The sequence below is a fragment of the Echiichthys vipera genome (assembly GCF_963691815.1).
Source record: "Echiichthys vipera genome assembly, chromosome: 3".
Taxonomy (NCBI): Eukaryota; Metazoa; Chordata; class Actinopteri; order Perciformes; family Trachinidae; genus Echiichthys; species Echiichthys vipera.
In genome coordinates this window covers 22,229,603-22,257,029 of record NC_139828.1, presented here as the reverse complement: position 1 = coordinate 22,257,029, position 27,427 = coordinate 22,229,603, and the positions used below count along the sequence as shown (strand labels likewise).

General features: G+C 41.1%; 1 protein-coding gene across 1 annotated transcript in view; it reads left to right on the top strand.

Moving 5' to 3' along the window:
* ror1 (receptor tyrosine kinase-like orphan receptor 1) overlaps positions 1-27,427 on the top strand; it is a gene marked incomplete at its 5' end in the record, with an annotated part of 122,370 nt that overhangs the window by 74,311 nt on the left and 20,632 nt on the right. Inside the window, 3 exons of the mRNA XM_083911581.1 lie at positions 8,249-8,311; positions 15,615-15,905; positions 16,213-16,246. Coding sequence (XP_083767707.1) covers positions 8,249-8,311; positions 15,615-15,905; positions 16,213-16,246 — 388 coding nt within the window. The remainder of the gene's footprint in view (positions 1-8,248; positions 8,312-15,614; positions 15,906-16,212; positions 16,247-27,427) is intronic.

Below are 27,427 nucleotides of genomic sequence, written 5' to 3'. Positions count from 1 at the left end.
TTATAATTTGCTTTAATTATACTTTTCTTGACTAGGACTCCCTTGGAACAGAGATTTTAAGTCTCAATGGGAATATCTTGGTAAAGTAAAGGTTAATGAAAAAAATGCATCACTTTATCATGATATGATTCTACTGAAGTTCCATAGAAACGCAATAATTGATAATGTTGACTTATGCTGAGCCCCACTGTCAATTGAGATAGAAAGGTTACATCTTAGTGTGACGTAAGTTATCCAATTCGGAAGCTACTATAGGGTTTCAGTGCACATAGTGGTAGCCCACTCCCCTCGGTTTGTGCTGCATGCGGTTAGACAGAGTGGTGGTAGCGACTGGGGATGACATTAAGCTACTGGTTTAAATTCCCCGTCCCCATTAATGCCTAGATGGAAATTCTGATTTTGCACGAGAGGTCAGAGTGTGCTGCAGGCCGACATCCCCGGACGTCGTAAAGATTCAGTGTCTTTCCTATGGATGTCACTGCGCTCGCCACTCAACCGTGGTCACCTACCACGGACTGAGGAATGCTGGGAAATGACAGTTGTCCGTGTGAGCCTGATGCTATGAGATAATTTTCCGTGAAGTGACAAGCTGCTATTTAAGGAATCTGCTCAGCACTTGTTGGTCTGTGTCAGCTTTATTCTTGGTGTACTCAAGTTTCCTCTGAAGTAGCTCTGCAGCAGTTTTAAACCCCTCTGAAGTGGTCCGGAGTTTCAATTTAATGTTCGATAAGTTCATGCTACAATTAAGATGCATATTAAAATCAGTGTGTAGTGTACAAATCTGTCAAAAAAATAGATTTGTACACTGGCATTTTGAGGGAACATGTAGAGCTTTGTAAAAAATATAGTGTCTCCAGAAAGTTCATACACCATAATATTTAAAGAAGACTTAGTTATATATATATTATTTTTTTTAAAAAACAGGCATGTTTACCCAAAGAGCCCAAGTTTGATAAAACATGCTTTTTTATGTTGTAGCAAGTGTCTGTTGCAACTTGAGTGATTTCTTTTTCTTGTTGTCTATTGTTCTGATCCAAAAAGGGCCTTGTCACGCAGCCTCCTGTCATCTAAGCTGCTCACATCTCCCCCTACCTCTGTGTCTGTCCGCCTCTCTCTCTCTCTCTCTCTCTCTCTCTCTCTCTCTCTCTCTCTCTCTCTCTCTCTCTCTCTCTCTCTCTCTCTCTCTCTTTCTCTCTCTCTCTCTCACTCTCACACACACACCAACTTCTGTGGTCTTATAAGGTTACAGAGCAGAACTTTCTGAGGCGTTGCAGGACTGTGTGTGTGTTAGTGCTTCCTGTGTTCTTTGGTCCATGATGTTCTCAGGTGAACACTGAACTGGGCCTGCTTTTATTCCTCTATATGCACCAGTTGAGCCTGGATACAAAAAACTGCACACACACACATATAGATGCAGCTTATACAAGCACATACAGGGAGTAGTGAATGAGTGAACAAGGGAGTGGCTTCAGACACAAACTTTTTCTAGCTCCACTGTCTTGTCCCCTCTATTTCTCTTTAAGGGGTCATTTAAGGTTATTTCATCCCACAACACTCCGGACAATGTAGGACACTCAGGTGCGGACGTAGTCCAGAGTTTCCCTTTCACACATGCAGCACACAACAGGATATTATCCATTTCTAATGCATTCGTACTTACTGGAAATCCTCAGTTTGTTTTAGGGGAGGGGGGCACCCAATTAAAGCGTATAGGAGGTGGCAAGAGACAAGACATGACGAGAAAATACACCATGGTGATGGAGCTGGTTTGATTTGGCTATTTCAACAACCGTATCTTGCCATTCCTTGAATCACTCTGACAATTTTGGCGTTGGCCCTTACCGGCAGAAGTTACAGAATCTCGTTGTTTCGCCAGTTTTCATATATTTGCACTTTGTGTTAATAACCCTCCTTCTTTACCCTCAGAGGTTTGTTTTCCACCAGAGAAAAGTCACACTCTCGCTGTGAATACTCTGAACAATGAGATGCTCTATTCACACATGGGTTTACTCTGAGATTTAGCAGACCTTACACTGAGGAACTGGGAGGGTGAATCCAGCCGATTCTTACATCCGGGTAATGTCTAGAAGATTTCATAGGTGAAAGGTGCTTCAGACACATTAAATAGTTGGAAGAGGGAAAAAAGGCGGAATAATAACAGCATATGTATACAGTAACAGCAACATACTGTTAAGAAACTTTACTGATCCACCATAGTTTACATTCCTTGGCGTAGCTGTGTAGGCCTAACATTTTATTATTACGTGTGCCTCTAATAGTGTTTTTTTGTTTTTTTTCAGATAATCTGGCTGAATGTTTACAGCTTGTTTATAACATGTCAAATTGTAAACCTAGATTTCTTGCCCCCAGCAGACTGTTGTAGTGCCTGATGCAGTGTTCCCAGATCTCAGCAGTTACATTGCAAAGTAGAATGTCATCAAATCTTATTGAAATGGCCAAAACTACAAAAATAAGGTAAAAGTTGTAATATATTACCATATCAGCCACTAGAATTACCATCTACCTTCTTATTTATGTCTCCTCCTTTCCTGTGGCTGGCCATCAGTCCATTGACTCTGTGATGCCCATGTATGAGTAAGTTATTTACATCTGAGACAATGAATAAACTCTACAGCCAACATAAACCTGCACTCTGCCCGATGGGACGGAAGCCCACTTTTTAAAAAGCAGATTTTATGAGTACCTTCACTCTGAGTTTATTATGAAGTGTCTTTTTTTTAGTTCTCTTGCTTGCTGTCTTTTTTTCTGCACTCACATTTTCCAAGTCTTTTTCCCTCCATTTATCTCCAAGTCCTCCACTCTCCTTTGCAGTCTTCCCTCACTTTTCTTCTCTCTCTCATTCTTTTTTTCTTTCTTCCTCTTGGCATGAAATAATCTTTATATTTTCAAATCCCTGTCCTTTCGCCAAGACTGTAACTTTCCACTCATTTTTTCAATCTTGAGCTTAATTGCGCTTATAATTCATTAGGCAGCTTGATCCCTACAGTATATGGTGCTTGGTCTGGTCCTGGGTGCATGCAACACTTGGACATTTGCTGATTATCTCACTCTTCTCATTGTCTGTTACTGCACATTTGGGTTTACAAAAGGAATAGATGTTCACATTAATACCTTAACTACTTTATTTTGATACGCATGCAGAAGGGAAGTGAGATGAGACGTGTTTAGTAGAGAACATAAAAAAGTAAAAAAATAAAAAAGACAGAATAAGGACACAAAGCGAAAAAGGAACTTGCTTGAATGGAAAGAGCAAGCTGAAGAAGACAAATTGAAGAAGGGAATGATTATCATCCTTGAATTTTCCTCTTCTATGCATATCTATCTTTCCCCTCTTCAAAACAGAAATATGACAGAGCTTTATTGTGAAAATGGTGGGTTTGCTGTTCTTCCAGATAACCCCTGAGTTAGGTCAATTTTCCAGCTAATAGGGATGGAAGAGGACCTTGGGAGAGGCCCTAATAACAGAGCGGGAAAGTGCATACATCAGTCTCACTCACCACACCAACCACTCTGGCTCCAAACACAGCCCCTCAGACCATATAACAGCATATTAGTTGCTATGCATAACCGCTCAAATTGAACATTTCTGATTTGGTTCAGCTCTAGCCTCTGAGGCTCCCTCTTTCTCACTTTCTCCTTTATTTTGGTCCTCTCAGTCATTCCCATGAGTTCGAAATTCTGCACTAATTCCCATATGCTGCTGCCACAGTAAAGTCACACCAAATTCTCAAAACTTTATAGGTGTGAAGTTTGTGTCTCCGCATGATTTTAAGATGATAAGCCAAATACAGCTGGATAAGGATCAGAGGCTGCTCTCGTGAAACTTTCTGTGTGGAGATTTGATATCTGGACTTCTCTAAGGCAACCTTCATGATAACTATTTACTGTATATGTTGCCACAGTGATGCCAATTGAGTTGCATATAGTTTCAAATGAAAGAAGTTCTAAAACTCTCAGTTGAATTATGCAACAACAGCCAAGAAAAACATGAATCCAATATATCACTACTGCTGTGGAATTATATGGCTCTATGATCCAGGTTATACTGCTTTCCTTTTTAGCAATTCAGATAATCATCATTTTAATAAAAACCAATGGACAAAGATGGTATCAGAGCACTAATAGTTCTGGGATGCTGACTTGTGGCTGCTTAAGTGAAAGTGATGTGAAATTATAGACAAGCAGCTAAAAGGTAGCTTGGCTCTTGGCTGGAGAGACGGCACGAAACAGACTTCAACTGGTGCTGATAAATTCTCTGAGAAAAGGGGATTTCAGGAGGCGCTGTAGATGTGAATCACATACACGATGGCAGTGACGTTCTCAGCCAAGAGCCAATTACAAGAAAGGGATCACGTTCACAAACTAACCTCCAGTGTGAAGGCGGTAAACGGTCCACGCTGTTGGCAGCAAAACATTTTAATTCACAAGTCTGACACAAACATCCATGAATTGGTAAAGCTAACCTAAATAATGCACTGGGGTTTGCTGTCTGTGCACACAGCTTAACATGCTGTGGGTCTCAGGTGAGTTTAATTGTCAGTCCATTTCTGCCTGTTAAGATCACTTTCCAGATGAAATCAATTAGCCAACTTCTTACACCGAAACATACATTGATGTCATAATAAGTCCCTGTGTTGAGAAACACTGGTAAAAAAAGTACCAAAATAACGGTGAAAAGGGTTTATGCCCTAAATGTTCAATGAAATAGCACATATTTAATGTGAATGTATTGCTTTATTATTCATGCGTACAGTGTAGGTATCTGCATTTAGGCCAGTATGCAAGTATGTCATTGTTTTCCAAATGGATCCATACGAGCATTTTCTCATTCATAAAAACATTAATAAAAAAAATCATAGTCAATAGGCAGTTTTGTCCGTTCACTTTAAAAATAACCCCATATTACCGTTATCCAAAACAATTTATATGATTATTTTCTGATCTGCCAAGTTTAGGCAACTAAAAATGCTCGGATAAGGTCAGGGAAAAGTCGTGGTCATGGTTAAAAGAAACCACTGTTGACTGTTGATAGGAAAAAAGTTGCAAACCGCAGTCAAGTCAAAGTTAAACTCTTTGTCCTGTCAGGCACTTGGTAACAGTATCAGTGAGTATTTCCGCTGAAACCTAATGAAATTCACAGTAATAGTTTCTTCTTTTTTTTTATACTGTCATCTTGCAGCCAGACTACATCGCATGTCTATAGCGTGTGGCTGCTGCTAGCTTCACTGTCAGTGTGTTTACATGCACATCAGTAACCCAAAAATGGCCTTACCCCGATTAAGGGAATAATAAGGTTCCCAAGTTACCCATGGTATACATTAAGGGGGGTTGAATGGGAAAATGACGGAGTAACTCGACCATCAGTACAGTAGGTGGTGCTCCGCCAACATACAGCTGGACTGAATACGGCTTTTTTTCTGGTTCACCTTTGACAAAAACACAAACAGCCGAATTTCGGACAGAATTATGACAGAAAAAAGTTCTTCTTGGTAGTGATGTAACTTGCCATTGCAAAGATTTGTGCCATTGAGTTTTAATACAGTTGGTCTTAGAGGGTTTGGAAGTGGCTCAGGTACTGTGAGGTATGTATCTTAAAAAAAATTTAAACAGATTATACTTTTTTTTTTTAGTCAGTTTTATATAGTTTTTTTACTGATTGGGGGGCTGCGTCACAGGTGCGTTTGGCTTCCATAGCCCATGTAGCCACTTCAATCGGACACAATGAACGCGCTATGATGCTGGCATCCTGCGATAGCCTGTGTGCAGCCCATTGAGTTTGGCCGTAAGCCTTTGATCCTTGTCACTGATTCTTACTGGCAGACGAACACCCCTTATAAAAGTCCAGTTAACATATGGGAGAACATCGTGATCAGGATCATGATCCAATCAGAAGGCCAGAACCACAACTTCAAGAATCATTGAACAGTACTGACACAGGTGCTGTGAAGGAGCCTATTTTTAGGCCCTAATTAACAAATGAGCCTAACACAATTGCTTCCCTCTGTTACCGAGAAACATTAGAAAGCTCATCTAGAAATTGCTCTGCAGTTCATCCCAGATACAGATGATTTTCTCAGTGAAAGACAACTTACAGATGTGACCTAAATAGAGGAGAGATACAATGGAAGAGGAAGAAGTAGACTAAAAGTGAGGGCATAACCTCTTGTCTATTTGGACAACTGTCCTATCTCCAAAAAGGTAATGTCAATAAAAATCACATGTGCTGTGTCTGCTCAAGCAAATACCACAATTTCTCCTAAAGCTTATGCAGCTGTGCCTAGTCCATGTTGTTTTTATAAACTTCCTCATCATGGTACACCTCTTCCCTCCTCCTTCCCCTTCCCTTGTATTCCTGTGTCCAGCCCCTCTATTGAACTCTCACCTGGCTGCACTTGGCTAACTTTCCGTTAGTGAAGCCAGTGAACTGCAACATCCCCTCTCCTCTGTCCTTTGTAAACCACAGAGCTCTGTGTTTCTTTACGCCTATCAACCCAGAACACAGAGAGAATTTAGACTCACCTTGGGGCCAAGACTCACCATAATACACTGTCATCTTAGGAGCCTCCAGGAACAAACAAAAGAGTCACTTGGGTCCCATAACACAACTGCGAAGTATATAAAAGCAAAGGTCGAAGACATTCTCAAGAGGGGATAATAGTGTAGCCAGCAGAGAGTAATAATTATCAGTTTAATGAAGAGATAACATGATAACATAATGAGCATACAAATATCTTTATTGTAGTCCAACCCTCCAGTATTGTCACATATCTCTAACAATTTTGACCCTAACTCATAAATCTGCCCGCCTGTTGCCAAGCCTCCAGACTACCTCGCTAACAGGTGCAGAAGCCCAAAGCGCTGCTCATTATCACAGCTCATTACCATCCTGACACAGCACGCGTGAAACAACACATTATCACTCAATTAGCATGACCCCGTGTGAGGCGCCTGGTCCCGTTTGACGGCAGGCTTTCTCCCTGACTGTCACCCTGCATGCTTCTCATGTTTTCAAGTTGTACAATCATGAAGAAGTAACTTGTCTTCAAACGTGTCACTGAAACATATTATTACTATGTGCAAAGACCGCTAGCTTTGCACATAAATGTTTATTTGTATCAGTGCATGTTCTTGCGCTTTTGTCAATGTAACATGCATTCCCTTAGTTGGCTTGCAGCCATTTGCTCATTCATCATGTTAAACTATCCCAGCTTGCACTACACACACACACACACACCAGGCATGTGTGTTTGTCAGCTGTCTGATATCCAAAGAATCAGCAAATATAAAACTTGTTTCAGGTCCCATCCTTGTCAGTCCTGCGTGTTGAAGTCCTCCAGGCTTTTTCATTCGTCAGGACTCACCCCAGTGCAACACTGAGGCCCATTTTCTGTCCTCTCTCCGATAATGAAAAGCAGAGGGCTGCTCTGTCGTCAGCTGGTAATAATGCAGCATTAGGTCCACATGGCTTGCTGATGGGCTCCCTGTTATACATTCAGACCTTTGATCTGCACCAGCAAATATACAATTCTACATTATCACCAGATTTAAGACGGAAAACAAGCGGTGTGTGCTTGTTTGTGTCTGAACTCTGTGTTTTACATTGAAAGGTAGCTGCAACATTGCAGTTGGTATTTAATAAATAATATAAATAAAGCAGCATTAGCCCTGACACAGATGTTTACCTTGTTATTTGACATTGTTTGACTTAAACTTAATAGCATAGCCTTTCTGCTGTCGTTTAAAATTCAGGGCATCCCACAGGCACAGAAGGTCTGGGCGAGAGCAGTGCGTCTGTTATTGCAGTTTAAAGTGACCCCCTGTTCGTACATACAGACTCAACGTCAGGTTTGCAGCTGTGTTTAGCATTGAACTGTTACTTTCTTCACTTGCCCCTAGTATTTCATTTCCTGAGGGATGTTTCCAAGTCCCGGTAGCATGTTTAAGTTTTATCATCGATGATAGGGAAGCCGCTGTCTGTGACAATCAGCTTTTCCCAGTAGATGTACCTGTATGTTGTTGCGAGCTGTGCAAAATTTGCATAACTCAACTTCTCCACTTAGTGCCACTGGTAAACTTTTGATACTTTGGTCAGTGATAGTTGGCAGCAGCATGTTTTAAGGTTCATTTTCAGGGTTCATGATCCACCTAGTGAAACAGCAGTGGAAAGCAGTAGAGCCCAACAGTCAGAAATATGCTAATAGTCTTCTCTATTTCCTCTTGTTTACAGGGTCTGATTTTCCCCATGACCCCAGTGTGATAGCTACCTCTTCATGGAACACCTCTAGTGATGGTAAAGACACACAAGCACAAACACACTAAGCAGGGTTGAGTTTCAACACATCCTTAACAAACCCATAACTTTTATAGCCATGAACATATCTGTTACGAGTAATACACGGTGATATGTCCACAGTACAATCAACACATGTTATCTGAAATTAGATTCAACGATGTGCTGAAAAGGACACTTCCTCCTATACTGCCCTCCTATAGGCCACGGAAGAGGAATATTAATAAAATAAATTATTATTTTAAATTAAATTATTATTAAATCGATCGACTTGGAATATAGCCACATGCACACTTAATTTTCCCACTTTACACTGACCTACTTTTAGATCTCTCTTAGGCAAAAGCTTAAAGCAAAAGTCGAGCTTCAGAATGTGCTGGTGATCTCACAACATCGTCTTACACTCTGCTCCATATATTACTCTTTCAGCCTTACTTATTTCAGTAGCCTCTACTGTATGGTGTCCTTCTTATTTAATCAACTTGCTCAGTTTGGTTTGGCCAGGCATCTTATTTTGAGGTAAATACAGGAAGTATGAAGCATGTTTATGTGAAGTAGAAACCCAGACTTTGCAGATGTGCTGCAGGAGCAAACCATTGGATAAAGATGCAACAGAGCTGTGATCACATAACAGATAAGGCAAGCGTCATGTCTTCTATTCCAGATGGAAATTTCCTTAATTTCCCAGACTGCCTTCTGGAGGAGCCCACGGAAGTTGCTTTTCCCAATCCATATTTATAAACACGAAGATGTCATCCACACAGCACTGATCACCCACGGGCCGACATCAGAATTAGCTTGATAATCAGACTGTATTGGCACACATGGATGTAGTTCAGTAGCTAGCTACCTTTATACCACTTATCAAGCTGAGATTCGTCAAACAGCCATCAAAGATCAGACCTCGGCACTTGTTCAGGTTACTGTATTGTTAGTATTAAGATCACAAAAGAAAAGCAGAAGCAGCAACAATGTTTGTTGTTTGCTGCTGATCCTACTTGACATCATTATATAATGCCCCAACCACTGATGTGCTTAATTGCATAAATATCTGAAGATGCATCAAACACATCAGCAAACTTTTTGAAGGAACACAGGACACATAGGGTAGCCATCATGCACACATGAATGCATCGTTAACATGATAATCTTAATCTTTTTTACTAAGTGAGTTTCTTTGCATCAAAAAGAGAGCGGTGCCCACTCACAGAGGATCCTGCACTGCGTCAATGTGCTCAAGATCTCCAGGAGTTACTTGCACAGTAATAAAAAGGTTTGTGCATTTGCAAGGCTTGTAGAAAACAAACTTGTCAACAAGTCACATTTTAGCATGCACCTCACCTGGTCCAAAACCCCAAGAAAATTGACTACAGGATGCAATAGGGAGATGAAAATACCTTAAGGGCTGCTTGGTTCTCCCAGTTGGTCAGCTTATTTCTTCCTTTCCTTGATCAGTAAGGATTCTTGCCAGTTTCGTAAAAAATATTTATGTTGTGGTGAGGATGGTCACGTCTCCTGGAGCTGCCCAGGTTTAGATCAGCAGATCCTGCCAGAGGAGGCATTTAAAACTGCCGTTCTGCTGTCAGCACTGCGGGAACTAACTGGGTCAGATCCATAAAGTTTTCTGGATATATTCTTAACACTGTTGCCCAAAGTTATCAGTCAAATCTCACCCCTCTCCTCAGTTTGCCCTGGGCTTGGAGAGCTGACATGCCTTGGAAGATGCTCATCATCAGACTTCATTGAACTTTTATTTTTTGATCTCTCATTTTGTCAGGTTTATTTAATTCTTGCAAAGCCAAATCTCCCACAACATCCGTCCCACAGCAGATTCTGTGTACACAAAAACAGACATTGTTAAACACTCGGGCAAGAGAGAAGACGGTAGTTTCTGGACATGATTGAGCAGTTTAGTCAAGATAATGATTATGGTGACCAATCAAGGATGTTTAAAAAATCATAAATACAGCGAGGAGTAGTTCCAAACAGATCATAGTGACAGCTTAATTTTTCCACAACAAGATGAAATATGAAAACCAATAAAGCCTGCTAGTGTGTGTGCATGCGTGCGTGTGTGCTTGTGCGCGTGTGTGTGTGTGTGTGTGTGTGTGTGTGTGTGTGTGTGTGTGTGTGTGTGTGTGTGTGTGTGTGTGTGTGTGTGTGTGTGTGTGTGTGTGTGTGTGTGTGTGTGTGTGTGTGTGTGTGTGTGTGTGTGTGTGTGTGTGTGTGTGTGTGTGTGTGTGTGTGTGTGTGTGTGTGTGCGTGTGCGCGCACTTTGAGCTCAGCCCCATGTCTAACATCTGTTTCTTATCTGATGGATGAACGGTGATTGCACCACTTGTTTTGTCTGCAGGCAGGGTATGGTTTTGATTGACCAAGTAGACAGCATTCAGGTAGCGTTGCTCTATCAGTATGCATCAGTAGCAGGAAGTTATCATGCTGAAAGAGGCTCATTATTGAGCTGAAATCAGGGGTGATGATAGTTTACTGAAGTCATTTTCCCTGGGGCTTTCTTTCTTTCTTTCTTTTTCTTTGTTTCATTTGATCCGTTTGTGCTTCCTTTCCTTCCTTTGCCCTCCCTCTTTCTCTGTTGGAGAGTGACCCAACTTTAATGAAATTCACCTTTATCCGTAGCTGCCAATGCTGCAGTCCCAGCTCCTCAGTGTATCTACTGACTATGTTTAGTTAGCTGTGCAGCCACTCAGGTTTCTGTGCCTGTGTCTTGCTGAGAGCAGCCTGCCTCGCACAGCTTTACTTTAATGTGTGCGTGTGCATGTGTGTGTGTGTGTGTGTGTGCGCACACGTGTGTAACTGAATATAGACATATATTCACATATAGAAATACAATGTTGCTGCTGAGATGAAAAGGCAGGGTATGGTTGCTGCTGAGATGAAAAGGTATTGTGTAACCTGTCTAGTTTGGAACATGCATAGTTTGTGTGCATTGCGGTTGTGTGGGTGTGCGTGTGTTTACGTTTGTGTGCCTGCATGTGAGTGTTTGATTGTACAAAACCACTGCGAGAAAATGCACGCTGATGACAAGGCACCATTTAGTTGCCCGCCACATTAAAGGGACAGTCCGCAGCAACGGTTTGAGTTTCACAGTACTCCTTGTGCCAAATACCACAACACTCACCACGAGACTATTACATACAGAGTGGCTTTGTTGCACAGACATTGGCAGGACATCTTTCTCCTCTTCACCTCTCTTCTCATCATCCCCTCTTGTCGTCACCACTTGTCTCTTTCCTTTCTTCTGCTCCCCACTGCTTTATTGTCAGTTATTATAGCGGCTAATGAAGTGTGCAGGCACACAGCTCCAAAAACTATTTTCTTTTCCATCAACTCAACTAATGAGACGGCGATAAACTGACTCAGTTTGCATGACGTGTCTTTTAAGAGGGGGGTCTGTTCTCATTTAATGTATAAAGTACTTTTTGTTGTAAGACAATATAGTCACACTTAAGCAGCACATTAAGTTGGCGAAGTGTTGCATCAGCATGTAGGAGAGATTTGGTTCACCGCAGATTCCCAGCAGACCTCGTAGTAAGCATGCACACATCCACATTAAGACAAATGTATCTCCAGTAGCAATGACCTCAGGTTAGAGAATATTAATGATCCTATAAATGCAAATCTTTGCTGTTCCCATAAATGCTTCTTTGTGCTTTGCTCAAATTCGCAAAGCCTATTAAACTTAAAACCTGTGCACACCAATTTACTATTTTTCACTCACTATTCTCACTATGCGTTCTTTTAAAATCTGTCATGTGGTAAAAATCGTTAAACATAGAAACCTTGCCCACTGAATCCAATGCGTTTTGTTATTCTGTTTGTTATGAGAATGATGCTGTAGCTCTGTTTCTCTGTCCTTCTCTCTCTCTCTCTGTTTGTGTGCTGTCTTCATATTCTATTTCATCCCCCTCCTCATCATCATCATCCATCTGACCTATATGAGTTATAAAATGATACTTTAAATTCCCCATCTTTGTGTTTTTTGCATTGTTTGTTGTTAAGTGCTTTGTGCTGGGAGAAATCAGTTTATCAGATGGCTTGGATAATGACGTTCACAGGTGTGGTGGATTTGAGTGGTTTAAAGACTTTTGACGGATGCAAAAAAAAAAAAAAAATGCAGAAAATTGAGTCTTACAAAGGTTTCTGACTCAGTGTATAAACATGATTGATACAATGAAGTTGTATTTAATTATATACATGCAAGAGTTTCGAATGAAAAATACAGATTTTGTGTCCGCAGGCCTTTACCCTTTGAGAAACCAATCAGAGGACCAAAAACACATTGTTATAAAGCATTACACAAGGATTCCCTGGATTCTTGGAAAGATTTAGATTCTGTCCAGAATCTTACCTGGAGTCCAATTTCAGTGAAAATAACACAGCACACAAAAGTTTAATGAGAAAATATTGAACTTAAACTGGCCTAATGCTTGATGAAGGAACGCAGTCATGTCTTTAATCTCTAACATCGTGACATTTAAAGTGATTACAAATGGTAACACAATCAGATTCGACAGATATAATTGAAACTCATATACATTGTACATTTTATATGTTCTTTTGCATTCCCTTCTGTGGGAGCATACCCTTTTAATGTACAGTATAGTCATATAAGAGTGGCATGGCTATCAATTAGCTACAACCCATTACACCACCGACATTTCATTATCCGATTTTGCCTTGATAATGCATTTAGATGGCATGTTAAACCACACAGAAGCTACAGGAGTCTGTGTCAGTACATGAAATGCTCTTTAAATGTGTGTGTGTGTGTGTGTGTGTGTGTGTGTGTGTGTGTGTGTGTGTGTGTGTGTGTGTGTGTGTGTGTGTGTGTGTGTGTGTGTGTGTGTGTGTGTGTGTGTGTGTGTGTGTGTGTGTGTGTGTGTGTGTGTGTGTGTGTGTGTGTGTGTGTGTGTGTGTGTGTGTGTGTGTGTGTGTGTGTGTGTGTGTGTGTGTGTGTGTGCGTGCATGCGTGCAGGCTAGATTTTTAGACTTTGCTTAGACTTATATATCGTGTCTGAGGGGCCATCCACAACCAACCAAGACGCGTTTTGCTGTAGCCTCAAAAGTGGTGGAAAAATCTCAGAACACCTCCTTTGCGTTTTCGTCTGGACAGCTAATCTGCATATTTTTTCAAGTGATTGTCATCGTCGCACCTCTCCAACCTATAGCCTTTGACGTCTAACCCTCGACGTTCTCACCCCGCCACGTCACGTGACAACTACAACAAAAATAACGGGCATGCTCAGTTTCTTCTTCTATGTGTTTGGAGTATTTCTGTGCCAGAGTTACAGCGCCACGTATAGGCCTGGCATGTGTACCACAGCGCTTTGAGTCGGTTTCAATGGTTTCGTGTGTACCCAGATTTTCTTGAGACAACGCTGTGTTTAGGGTAAACCTTTTAAGAACAAGGGGGGAAAAATAATCATTTTGGGACGTGTGGACAAACCCTAAATCATGTCATGCAAGAGTGCCCCCGTCCTACGTGGATAGTGGAGTGGAGGAGTAAGTAGATGGAGACGGACAGGAAAGAGTGGTAGAATAAAAACGGGGGGAGATGGAATGGATGATTCTGTCTTCAATATGCAGAGACAGAGAGACAGGACTGAACAAATAAACTAATCTGTGTATGTAGAGTAAGGAGGACAGATAAAAAGTGGGTGAGAAGGGAGAGAGTTAAGGGGAGAGTGGGGGTGTTGGCGGTGGTGTGGTCGATGGTGGGAGTCTCCTCATATTGTCACACACTTTTTATTACCACATTGCTGTGTTAAGCCTGGGGCTTTAGGGAGGACATTGTGTGCTGCGCACACACACACACACACACACACACACACACACATATGCCAAGACAAATGTACCCACTTTTCTTTTTCACAAACATGTCTTAGGCGCTCATTTTGCACACACACCTCATGACAATATTTTAAACTTGGCGTCAGATGAGCTGCACGTACAACCAAAAGGGTTACTAAGGTGACAGGGTATACTGTACCAAGTAAGGGCCCCTGCATGCTCCATGCAGGAAAGAAAAGCTACCTGCACACACAGCTTCTTAGGAGCTATTACAGGACTCAGTTACATAACATTGTTATGATTATGTTGGAATTCTATTAACATGTTTCTCCAGCTGACTCACAGTAGTTTTCTGTAGTGTTGCTATACTTACTGTATGTTCACCTGAATAAACACGCAGAGGATAAGCATATTAGTAGAGAACAAATTTTGAGAATGACAGAATTGCTCTTGCTTGGAAAAGCCTTTTTGTGAAGCAGGAGGCAACTGTGAAATGTTTTTGGTTGCGTTACTGTAGGTGTCAATCTTATAACAACTCTATCTCTAACTTCCCTGGATGGTCATGTTTCACCAGATATATATCCAAAAAAGTAATTTTAAAGCTTTAAATGTAAAAAAAAAAAAAGAAAAAAGAAATGTTCGCCATGCCTAACTAACTAATTTGCATGGCATAGTAAAGATTTAAATGTGTGGGCGTCCTTGCATAGGTAAGTGCGTGTCTCTATTTTTACTCCTCAGCCTCTCTATTCACACAAATTGAAGTTTGTCTGGCTAGTGTTTGAGATCCCCCTGTATGTGTTCTCCTCCTTTTGTTTGTTTTGGCTGAGTTTGTCTGACCAGGAGAATTTCTGCATACCTAAGATGGGTTTTGGGGTTGAGGGAACTTTCCAGAAATTTTTCGTGACATTAACACCAATGTTTTCCCTGCATATTAAACTCTTAGGGTGGCCCTCAAGGTTGTTTTTTGCTGACCACTTTGAGGAATAGAAGAATGCGGTTCTGGGAAATAATCATGCAAAAACGCCCTCTGTACTCGTCACAGTTGGTTCATGTTCACTCCTTAAGAAAGTTCTTTTCTTTTTCAAACACAGGTGATGTTGCATCATAAGCTCATACGCATGCGAGGAAACCCTCTGGCATCATACAGCTATGATGAAAAGTGAAATTAGGTGTCACCACAGTGGCAACCACAACCATAACTTGCAAAACCAGGCTTTGAATGTGTCTGAAAACACAGTTGTTTTACCACTACTTCTTTTTTTGCATGTTTTTTATATATCTAGCTCTGATACAGTATCTAGCTCTGATACAGTAACTGTTGTTTGATTTATGTCTTAGTTCTTGGCCTTGTGTAATACAATGTTTTCCCTCTCCTTTAGTCTTTTTCTCTTTCAATCATCTCATGACGTTTCTTCTCACTCTGCCCCACTTTTATATATATTTTTCCAAATTCTGGTTCATTCCTTCATCTCTCCTGTGCCTCTTTGTCTTCCAGGGTCCTTCTTCATCCGTCTTGAAGCTCCCATGAACAACATCACCACCTCTCTGGGCCACACAGCTGAGCTCTTCTGCCGCGTGTCCGGCAACCCTCTGCCTACGGTGCGCTGGCTGAAGAATGACGCCCCGGTGGTGCAGGAGCCACGACGAATCTCGTACAGGTCCATGCCTTACGGATCACGCCTCCGCATCCGCAACCTGGACACTACTGACACAGGCTACTTCCAGTGCGTGGCCACCAACACCCAGGGTACTGTGTCCACGACAGGCGTGCTGTTCGTCAAATTTGGTAAGAGGAGCTTGAGCGATGACAGTAGCAGATGTATATTCCAAGGCTGCCAGCCAAGCATTTAAAAACTAACTGGCATGCGAATGTCACAATAAAATGTTTTTTTACGAGTGTTTCGAGTGTTTTAACCACTTACTGTGACAAACAAAGACATTTTTTCCTACTCATCCTTTCCCACTAGAGATCTGGCTCCTTTCAGCACTCCTCTCCACCGATTCTTGCTTGTAGCTGGCAGCCCGTGCAGAGAAAAATCTGGGAGCAATATTGTTTATCCTGTTGTAAAAAATCCCCTTGTCTTCTTTTCCAGATCCACTCCCTACAACTCTGGCAGGAAGGCCAACGTAAGTTGCTTTTCCTTTTATCCATTTTTCTCTCTGTTCGCCTGTTCATACTGTACTTACCAGAATGTAATACAGGGGACTGTTTTGTCACTTTCAGGTAGATTTGCAAGTCCTATGGAGTTCTTGCATGCTCATGCATTGGTTGCAAGTGTTAATTTTTTTGTGTTTTTTGGCCCTGGATCACACAAAGGGAGAGAAAGAGATAAACTCATTTTGATTCACTATCTATATTGCTAGTTATTTTTGGGCCTGTTTCCAATGTGTCCATAATTGAAACAAATTTAATTATAGGAGGTCATGACTTCATAGATAAGCTAAAGAGGAATGTAAAGTTTGGTAAATGGATTAAAGAGCGTGTAACAACGTTCCCACTGTTTGCTGACATATTGTCTGCCGACAGTCTGAAAACTGAAAAAATGCAGCATTTTTTATTTAATCCTATAATTCTTATCATAATCCATTGCTCGTAAAGAGCTAACCTAAAAAGTTCTCTGCAGCATAATCATTGAGTAATCAGTCACATTCGAACAAGGCTCGGTCTGTAATTTTCTATTTTATTGGTGCAGGTTTCATTGCGGCTAAATGAATATTTAATACGAGCCTTTAAATCCGAAATGCCTGATGCTCTATTCTGCTGTTTCTGCCCAACCATCACAGCTCACATGGTTCACATTTTAATATGGACTGTGTACACTCAGCCGTGGGCCACAGTTGGAATGTGGACCATGTGGACTGTTTGGCGGGGAACAGGACTGTTCACCAATCACAAAGCAGATGTTGATGTCTATACCACACTTTATAGTGTCTATAAAACATTGATGCTCGTAGTATTGGAAAAAATGGGGTTTATTAATTCTTAGACAACTCTAATCAGATAACAGGCTGTGACTCTAAATGTCATCAAATTCAAAACTTGTGCCATTCATTTAATTTCCGGGCCATAATTAGACGTTCATCTGCTCTCAGGCCTATAATGAAGTTATTATAATAAGAGTCAGTGTCCTGGTGAGTTAAGTTGATTAACTGAAGTCTTCTTGAAATATTGCTGCCCAAATGAGCTGTATAGAAAAATGACACACATCTGTCTCAGTGGTTTCTTGTCGTATAACCTTTTATAGTTGCCTAATTAGCTGCCGGCTGTCTGAACGTACAGCAAAACCAACCGCAGCCCTAATATTTTAACATGAACATCAAATTAAATAGGGCATTGAGAGTAGCAAATAAAACCAAACGATACAAAATGTTTCATAAATAGTATCCACAAATACATTCCACTAAAACCTTTTGAGTCTGGCGAGCTTCCTTCGCTTTGTTTTGACGTCTTTGCGTTGTTTTGGGATAAAACTTTCTCAGTTCGTTTGGTTCTCGCAAGATCAAAGGAATTAAGCTGGATGCTTTTCCCCAATGAGTTTATGGGAAGGCTTGCTGCCATATTCCATGCGGCATTCTGTGAATCAAAACTGCTGGCACACAGTGGATATCAGACACTTACTAAATCTACTCACACACTGCGACGACTGCACACACACACATGATATATATACCTATACGCATGCTCCGTTTCAAACATCTGTTTCTACCATTCCTTTGTGTACATGTTATTGATTTAGTGACAGTGATGAGACAGTTGGCTCACGAAGAAATCACAATGCAATGTTCTCAAAGGAGTTGTCAATGAGATGGAAAAACAACACTGTGACAACACTGGAAATAAAGTAAAATGGCAAAATAAATGTAGATCAGAAAGTGGAAGGATGTGATTGACGTTGGTGTGAGAGATGATCAGGATGGCATTGCTATGCTGGCATGATTTTTAATTATGATCATAAGACTTTCGTAATCCAATTTTACACAAGAGTTATGTATCTTAGTACCATTAAATCACTGCAATTATCATATCAATGAATTTTCTGTGCATGGCAAATGCTTTATCGGTTGTTCCAGCTGATTTAATTAAGCTTTCAGGACTGCTTTAATCTAAGCATCTGAAAGAATAAACTCATTGAAGTTACATATTTAATACGTAAGACATTAAATTAAACTTTTTGTTTGAAAAAAAAAAGTTTGAATACATTAAGTTCTCCTTATGTTGTTTTTTTTCTGCCAACTTGTGAAGGAAAGTGTTGCAGTCAACCGAAGACCAACATGCAGTCTTGAGTCTCATTACAGTCATTACAGACTTGATTTGAACAGACAGGGGCCTCCTTTGACAGCTGCAGAGCTGCTGTCGTAGTGGGCTGATCGTCACTGCTACTCATCATTAGTGCCACAGCCAACTTATTAGCTGTAAAGTATGGTGGCAGGCCGTCAAGAAGACAGGGTCACCTAATGAAGACACGTGATGACCCGCGGCCGCTTACCTCATGCCGCAGCTGTTCAAACGTCAAAACTTCTTCTCAGACATCTGGTTTAGAAGCTTGTCAGTTTCAGTGAAATATACTTCTTTTGTACATCCCACTCCTTCCTCTCATCATCTCTGCATTCAACAAAGCGTTACAGAGAGTGCAGGGACTTCCGTTTTCTTGGGAAAAATTAGCCACAAATATTACTCACAAATTTGGGGGAAAATTTCTTGCCACCCACCTTGTTGAACCTGAACATAACGTGAACTTCATGTCCTCAGTGTTGTCTTTGCTTCGGTCTGTGCTCTCATTTCCATCCCCTCTACGCTGGGCTTATGTATACACTGTGGTGTGTGTATGTGTGTGTGTGTGTGTGTGTGTGTGTGTGTGTGTGTGTGTGTGTGTGTGTGTGTGTGTGTGTGTGTGTGTGTGTGTGTGTGTGTGTGTGTGTGTGTGTGTGTGTGTGTGTGTGTGTGTGTGTGTGTGTGTGTGTGATTGCCTCAGCGTTGGGTTTTTGAGAGAAGCCACAGGCAAACTAAGAGCTGACAGCTCTGATTTTAAACTACGATTCAGGCAGCTTGTGTGCAATGTGGCCGCTAAAGACCGGGGAAACTACAACAGAGTAGATTAGACGTACAGGAAGGAAGAGACAGGGGGAATGGGGAAAGTTTGAAACACAGACATTTTCAGATTTCTAAGGATTCTTTTCCAAGCTGCTGTTTGCTGTATGCCTTTTAAAGCATGTCCATTTAAAGTCTCATGTCATTTGTGACAAGTTTATAAATGAAAAAGGAAACTGTGAATTTCCTTCAAAAGCATTTGTTAAAAGCGCAGTAATAGTTAACATAAAGTCCTTTCAATATGGAGGCCTAATGATTAAATATGTAAGGTGTGTGGCTATGCAAGGCATGTCTGTCCGGGTTTTGAACAATCGAAACTTAAAATCTTAAAAGCAAAAACACTCCGGTCAAGTCTTCATTAAAAGAATAGTTTGACATTTTTGGAAATATGCTTATTCATGTTTTTGCAGAGAATCAGATGAGAAGATATATACGTAGGTAGTAAGAGCCAGCAGACGGATAGCTTAGCTGAGATTAAAAACAGAGGGAAACAGCTAGCCTGGCTTTTAAAGTTCACAATTTAACACATTATCATTTGTTTAATCCATACATAAACAACGTGTAAAAATGACACTTGTAGTTTTATGAAGGGTTATTTGGTCCGCTATACTTCCACTGGAAATCTCAAGTCCTTATTTTTATGACTTGAGTCTCACATCTACAACTCTAAGTCAGTTTTATTTCTAATCCTAAATTCATGCCACAAGTTATCACTAAGAGAAGGATCACTGCGTCTCCTCTACACTGTGCCAATGCTCCTCCTCCTTATTCTCCTCCCTCCATAATTCCCTTCCTCTCCTCCAAAGAGATGTTTTAATAGAGCCAGAATAAACACAGGGTGAGGGGAAAAAGTCTCGCCTGCCAAAATTAGACCCCCAACTTTTTTTCGTCTCTCGCTCTCTGTATGCTGCCACACTTCCTTAATTTGCAGGAAAAAAAGATGGAGACGGCGGGAGAGTGAAGGGAGTGAAAGAAAAACAGTGTTAGCCGGGTAGCAGGAGGATAGTGCCATTTACACTCAGGGGTTGCATGTTGTTCTTTGATTCCCGGGTTCTACAGGGTCGGTGGCGTTCGGGTGTGATTAGCTGTGTGAGCTGGAGGGAGGTTTAGCCGTACACTTGGATCAGAGGCAGTTAATAACTCTGCAAACACTGTGACAGAACAGCCTTAAACTGTCTATGACACAATTACACACTCTCTTCATCTCAATTTTTTCTGTCTGTATTTTCTTTTACTGTGATTCAATTCAATTCAATTACATTCAATTTTATTTATAGTGCCAAATCATAACAAAAGTTATCTCAGGACACTTTACATACTAGGTAAAGACCATACTCTAGGACTTATTTATGATTTACATAGACCCAACAATTCTCCCGTAGAGTACGGTGGCAACGAAAACCTTCCCTATTACAGGCAGGAACGTCAGACAGACCCAACTCTATGGAGGACAGCCATCTGTCTTGACCGGTTGGGGAGGATGAAAAGGAGAGAGAAAGAGAGAAAAGACGGACAGATGGACAGAGAGATTGTCAATCTGCAAAACAGGTCAAGCAGTTCCTTGAAGCTCAGAATATGGAAACAATGATTCCTTTCTTTCATCTAAATAAACCTCTTGTTCATCTCCATGGTAGGGTGAATATAAATGTTTGTAAATGCTTTCAGCAATATGCAATACCCTCACTGCAATTGTCCCCCAATCAGCTGCACATTTCAAGCAAGACAATGCCCCCTGTCAAACTGCAAAACAGGTTACGCAGTTCCTTGAAGCTCAGAATATTGAAACAATGAAACGGACAGCCCGGAGTCCAGATTTAAACCCCATAAAGAATCTCTGGAAAATCCTTGGCAACAAAGTAATGGTTAAGAAACCCACTACAGTTACTGAACTGTGGAAGAGACTGCAAGAAGAATGGACTTAGATCAAAGCAGAGCAGTCTGAGAAACTAGTGATGTCCTGTGGGTGCAGATGTGCTGAAGTCATTCAAAGCAAGGGCCTCTACACTTCATTTTTGAATCCTATAGTCCTGAGAAAACATTGTTGAAATCTTCTCTTCCGACACAATGGTTACTGTTCTCTAATTTTTCTCACTTTTTTTTTGTTTTTCACAAAATAAGGGGTTTTGTTTAAATTAAATTCTGAAAATAACAGTATTTCAGAATAAATTAAGTATTTATACTTTTTATCTAATTTTGAGTGTGTTTATAGTTTGTTTCCGCTAAAATAAGTTGATTCCTGCAGGTTTAATTCAATTATTTCATAATTTCTTATATGATTTCCAAAATGCAGCAGCTCAATATATTGACTTTCTGGATACGTACGTTTTCCTGACAGCGGCAATAAATAGACTTCATGCAACGCTGCCGCTGATTTCAGAGTGTGTCTATGTTTATGATAGAGGGGTTTTCTCCCTGTTTGAAAAGATTAATACGACTACACCCTGGCTGTCAAGGCTGTTTAAATTTCTCAAAACTTTCCCCACCGCTTTTCTCTCAGCACTGGCAAAAAAAGCAATTACAAAAATAGCTGCTTTTCTTCCCCCCCTCCACCGAGCCTCTCTGCTCTCTCCTCTGTCCACTCTGCTGGAGAATAAAGACGACAGGTTTAACAAAGAACAGATTCTGGTTCTTTTTTTGTCTTTTTCTGCTGCTTTCTAAATTGAAGATTGACAGTATTTGATGGAAGATTTCTGCCGTTCTTCTCTTCATTATTCTCCTTTCGAAACATGAAAAGACATTATTTGAACTATATTTTACTCTCATATGTCTTTTCCAAACCACTGTTGACAGTCAATCTGACTGTCAAACATGCATGAAAGTCCTGGTTTGTTAATGATTAGATTTATATGTTTATGTCTATTTTATAGCAGCAACATCTGCAATACAGTCAGACCTTTATTTTCACTTTTTGTATGTTTACAATTCATTTGTCAGTTGAGATCTTGTTTGGGTGTAATTTGAAGACGCAGAGTGATTACTCTAATCAGGCGTGTTTAACTGTAATACAGTATATTGTAACCACACACACAGTATAACCTTTTCTGCAACGTGTATGTGTATATATATCCTGTATATCTTTGTGCTTCAAAAGACCTACCAGCACACGAAGGACGGCTCTGTAATTAGCCAGCTGTCAACACACCTGATTAAATTGACCTCGGAGCTGACGTGACAAGGACCGTGAGGCCTGTACTGCCATCAGCCCATCAGCAATGCAATTATACAGTTGAAGCATCAAAGAGTTAAAAACGAGGGCGTAATTTGACTTTGTATCGACAGGACTGCAGCGTGCGTGTCTCACCTACAGCGATGCATGGGATGATTGACAAATTAGTGTAAAGAAGCAGTTTCCAAAATGTGTAATGACTTGAAGATGTCACACTATGTCGATCTTGGTGCTTGCTTGGGCTTGCTCAAAGGTATTAGGCGCGTAAATGTGTGTGTGTACGGTAATCATAATTTATTGATTCCCTCTTTTCTCCTTTCTGCATTGCAGCAGCTGTTGTGAAGGCTTGTACTTATCGTGTCTGTGTGATTAGCATCTGATTTATTAAGACGGCTTTTAGGTGTGTTCAGTGAGTGTAGGAGGATGAAAAGGATGCCGCCAATCGGCTTTATCTGGCAAATGTCAGCAAAGCATCCAAAATCCTCATTAATGTAGTAACAACATGTCAAAGTTTTTACCTCAGCTTCAATTAAGCTCTTAAATAAGATTATCATTTAGGTAAGTTTGTGGTGGATATTTTGCTCTCAGCTATATCTTTCATGATCTAGAGTCTAGAGACAGACAGGCAAACCAACTATCTGACTTATCTGACTGTGTGGCATGAATATAGGTCGCCGCAAGGTACATATCTTATCAATTTAGTGTGATTACCACAGTGCATTAGCTGCTCAATCAACATCATATTTAAGTTTAATGAGCACACAGGCACAACACCCTGTTTGAAACATATCAGTTATTGCCAGATGTTGTGTTCATGTATTTATGGCTTTCTCTCATTTTTAAGTACAGCTCCACTGCACTGCTGTCTTTTTCTCAAAGAAAATACAAGGCCATTTAATAGCTTTCCAACCACAGACTTCTCAATATGCCTGCACCTTTCCTGCTTCTTTAGTAATTGACAAAACTTTTCAAACAACACTGACACTTTCAGGTTGCAGTAACAGTAGGATAATGTAACCTCCGCCAGATGGATTGATTCGCATAATTTGCATGTGCTCTGCATATCCATGTGGGAACTCTCAGTTGGAGATCTTTTGCGAAGAGGCGAAAATACTGGTTGATGATTGGATAAATCACCTGTCTATCACTAACATAGGTGGCCAAACATAGGTGGCCGAATCAACCAATCAGATCAACGAAGCGTATGACGTACTAACAGAGCATTGAGGCAAAGTAAACAACATGGCGGTAAAAGATATTTGCCGTTTTTGAAACGTGAATTTACAGATAAAAGGCACAATTTTAGGTGCCCGATCCATATTCCAACAGAAGGATCCAAGAGAAAAAAGTATTAGCGAGCGGTTTGCTCGATAGCTGCGCTCATCTCATGTGCGGAAGCTACCGTTGTTTACACTTCTCATTGCATCACAAAACTAGGAAGAAGTTTCACCTCTCATCCAAGAGGCTTTATCTGGTCATGTACGCATCTGACCAGGCTGGGACTCACTAATTAACATATTATACTGGTTGCCTGGCATGAAGTCACTGTGCCCGGCCAATAAATAGTCTGGCATGCACCCTACTGTAAAACACAAATTAGCTTCTTTAGAGGTACATTTTGTTACTTAATCAGAGCCACGCTAACTGTTCCCACCTGTTCCCAGTCTTTGTGCTAAGCTAGGCTAACCGGCTGTAGCTTCATATTTAGCACAGCTATGAGAGTGGTATCTGGAATCTGAAATGTGCTCCTGAATGTGGAAAAATAAGCCGGTTTATACTCAGGTCCACAACTTTAAAACCAGTCTCTCCTCCCACTCTGCTCCCTGCTGCCCTCAGCATACAGTATGTGTTGTTTTTGGTCACAATAGGCTCTTAACTCAGACTGTGAACTTGTGTGCGCTGTATTGAGAAACTTTGGATTTTGGTTTCACTTCTCCTCACCTCAGTGCCAGTGTCAACACGGCTGTGGTTCTCAGATGCCGGCCAGGATTGATGATGATTTGCTCCATACCACAAGCATCGCACCCATTCAGACTGAGGGGATGACAGGCCCACTCAATTTTTGGATGCACTACTCCTCTGCCACATACTGATCCACTTCAGCACTTCACATCAGAACAACATGGGGGGTGGGGGGCTTACTATACTTAAACTTACTTTGGGATCCAGTTAAAAAAATATGTATTTCAGTCTGGAACGTTTTGAGTCATTATTCAGACCTGCCAACAACAGGCTTTACACCAGTGGAGCTGTCTCAACCCGTAGTTTAACTCAGAGCTGTTGTAGTATTCCCATATTTCTTAGTAGGCTTGTTAACTGCCGAACATGGAAAACGGAATTCAAATTTATTTGCAAAAGAAAAAAAGTACATTTATCAGTGTTTTACATTCACTGATATGCAAGGCAAAACAAAGACAGCCTACTGAGACTTTCTTCACCTCTGTGCTCTGTCCCTCTACACGTCCGGAGTAGACTGCCCCCCCTCCCTCTTTCTGTCTCGAAAAGCTTTTACCCACACACAGTCACATACTGTATATGCAGTTCTACATAAAACACAGAGTCAAAGAACTGCACACGCAGTTACTCTTACAATCCCTATCTCTCACACGTGTTTAGTTAAGCCCTCGGTGGGTCTTAATTGCCGTCTTGTTGTGGATTCTTTTTAGCGCAGTGCTGATTGATAGGGGTTTAGGGCCCTAATATGGCTCATCGGGGACAGGCCCTTTGACATGGTCTGGTCCCAGGGCACCGGAGCTGTTTGAAACCAGAGATCCAACTACAGCCCCCTCCCACAAGCCTGGATGCCTCTCTGCTAAATGCTGCCCAGGTCAGGGGGCTCCACACATACAGAGGGGTGACACATGAACACACACACACACACACACACACACACACACACACACACACACACACACACACACACACACACACACGTGGGGACTGTCATGATGTGTAGCCGGCTTTAACCATTAGAGCAATTTACATTATTAGGCATTAGTGAGGGTGTAAGTCTATCTTTACATACTTTACCGCACACCATGAGTTTCATACACAACTCATTATGAACAAGGCTTTCACACTCAGCTTGGACAGGGCCCACTTCCTGTTTCCTGTTTCCCAGAATCCCCTGTGTCTGTCTGTTGGTGATCCTGGCAGGTCTGGTCAAGGTCAGGTCTGGTAAGAAAGTGTGTGTGTGTGTGTGTGTGTGTGTGTGTGTGTGTGTGTGTGTGTGTGTGTGTGTGTGTGTGTGTGTGTGTGTGTGTGTGTGTGTGTGTGTGTGTGTGTGTGTGTGTGTGTGTGTGTGTGTGTGTGTGTGTGTGTGTGTGTGTGTGTGTGTGTGTGTGTGTGTGTGTGTGTGTGTGTGTGTGTGTGCCTAGATGGGGTTTGTGGGGGTTTCCCTGAACTTTGCCCTAAACCTCCCGTGAACACACATAATGCACACACTCCTGTAAAGAAAAAAAAACACACATATACGCGCAGACAAGTACGCACAGAAAGTGTTCTTTCTTTGCCCTTAGCAGTGGTGCAGTGCCAGAGAAACAGAGGGAGGCACAGTGTACCTTGAGTCTTTCTAGGTATAAACAGAGGCTTTTGTTTGCAGTTTGGGCTTGTATTCTGTGAGTCTGAGCCAGGGGATATTCAACAATTTGTAGAGCTTAACAGGATAAATGGAGTTTGATGTAGAGAGTGTTGATAAAAGAAGCACTTTTGCACAGTTGAAGTCAGTTTATCAATCAGCGTTGTATTTGTTGGTCCTGCCGTCTACCAAATTGCATCCATGCAGTAAGACTAAAGGTCATTTCGGGTTGTGATAATGCAAGTCAGTAGTACATTTAGCTCCCACCTCTTCTTCAGAGAAAGATTTTACCAGCAAGACATTTGGACGTCAAGTTCAGCCAACATTGGACTGGCTAAAAGAAGAAGAATGAAAAAAGAAAGAATTTCTTAGGTTTATCATTGAGACTTATAAGATAAATCAGCTAAATCATGATCGATTTATCAAACTTTGATGCTCTGTATACTTAATTACAGTTAACAATAACAGATACATTTATATTTCACCACTTCAGTTTAGTTATTCAGCATCTTTGTGTGAACAGGATCATTAATACATTACATTTAGGCATTCTAGGCATCTATATTCACTCCCATTTTCTGCTCACAGATATGTTTTTGTAAAGATAAAATCATTTTCATATGCAAAAATATTGGCTGTCGGTATAACCTGAATTGGTCCCTTAAGGCCAGCATGTAGGTGGGCTCTGCTGGTCGGCCAGCCAGAGGACAGATTAAGTGATGGAGATCGAGGGCGGGAAAACGGGAGGTGGTTTGTGTGTGTGTTAATGTTATACTTAAGTAAAGTTTTGTTTTTTTTAAACTTTCTCTCCACTTTTACTGGAGAAAGTACTTCAAGCTTCAAACTAAATTGCCAAGTTACAAAAGTTTGTAGCACAAAAGTTCCATTGTCAACCAAACACTTCAACAGGCTGATATAAGAGCCTGGTTTCCTAAAACAAATACATTCCCATTCAACGAAACTCAATTCTGGATTTATGTTTGTAAGAAAAACAAGCAGTTGTGTAGCAGTTATGCAGCAATCCACAATGGTAAAGGCATGTTTTAAATCCAGGAGGAAAAAAATGTTTCCAAACATAATTGAGAATCCAGTGTAGTTGTATGGGTATATCATTTTGTAGGAGACAGAGTTGCAGCAGTTTTTTCGACAGTGAGACGACTCTAGGCAGGAAGTTCATATAACTCACAGAAGAGCGGATACTTGAAGGACCCTGTTGTAAATATTGGTGACAACTCTGAGAGTGTATGTCAGTTCCTTGTACCGACTGACTAATGTGCTGGTTAGTTATCTTTGTTTGTAAGAGTGCAGGAGCATGTAAATTATCTTTTATTGGAAGAGAGCTGCGACAAAGCAGAACTACTTAGAATGTTCCACTATTGAAAAACCCCAGAAACTTCAGACAACATGCCTGAACTCAAAGAAAGAAAGCTGTAATTGTAGTGGTATATATAGCAGAGAAATAGATTTTCCAGTCAG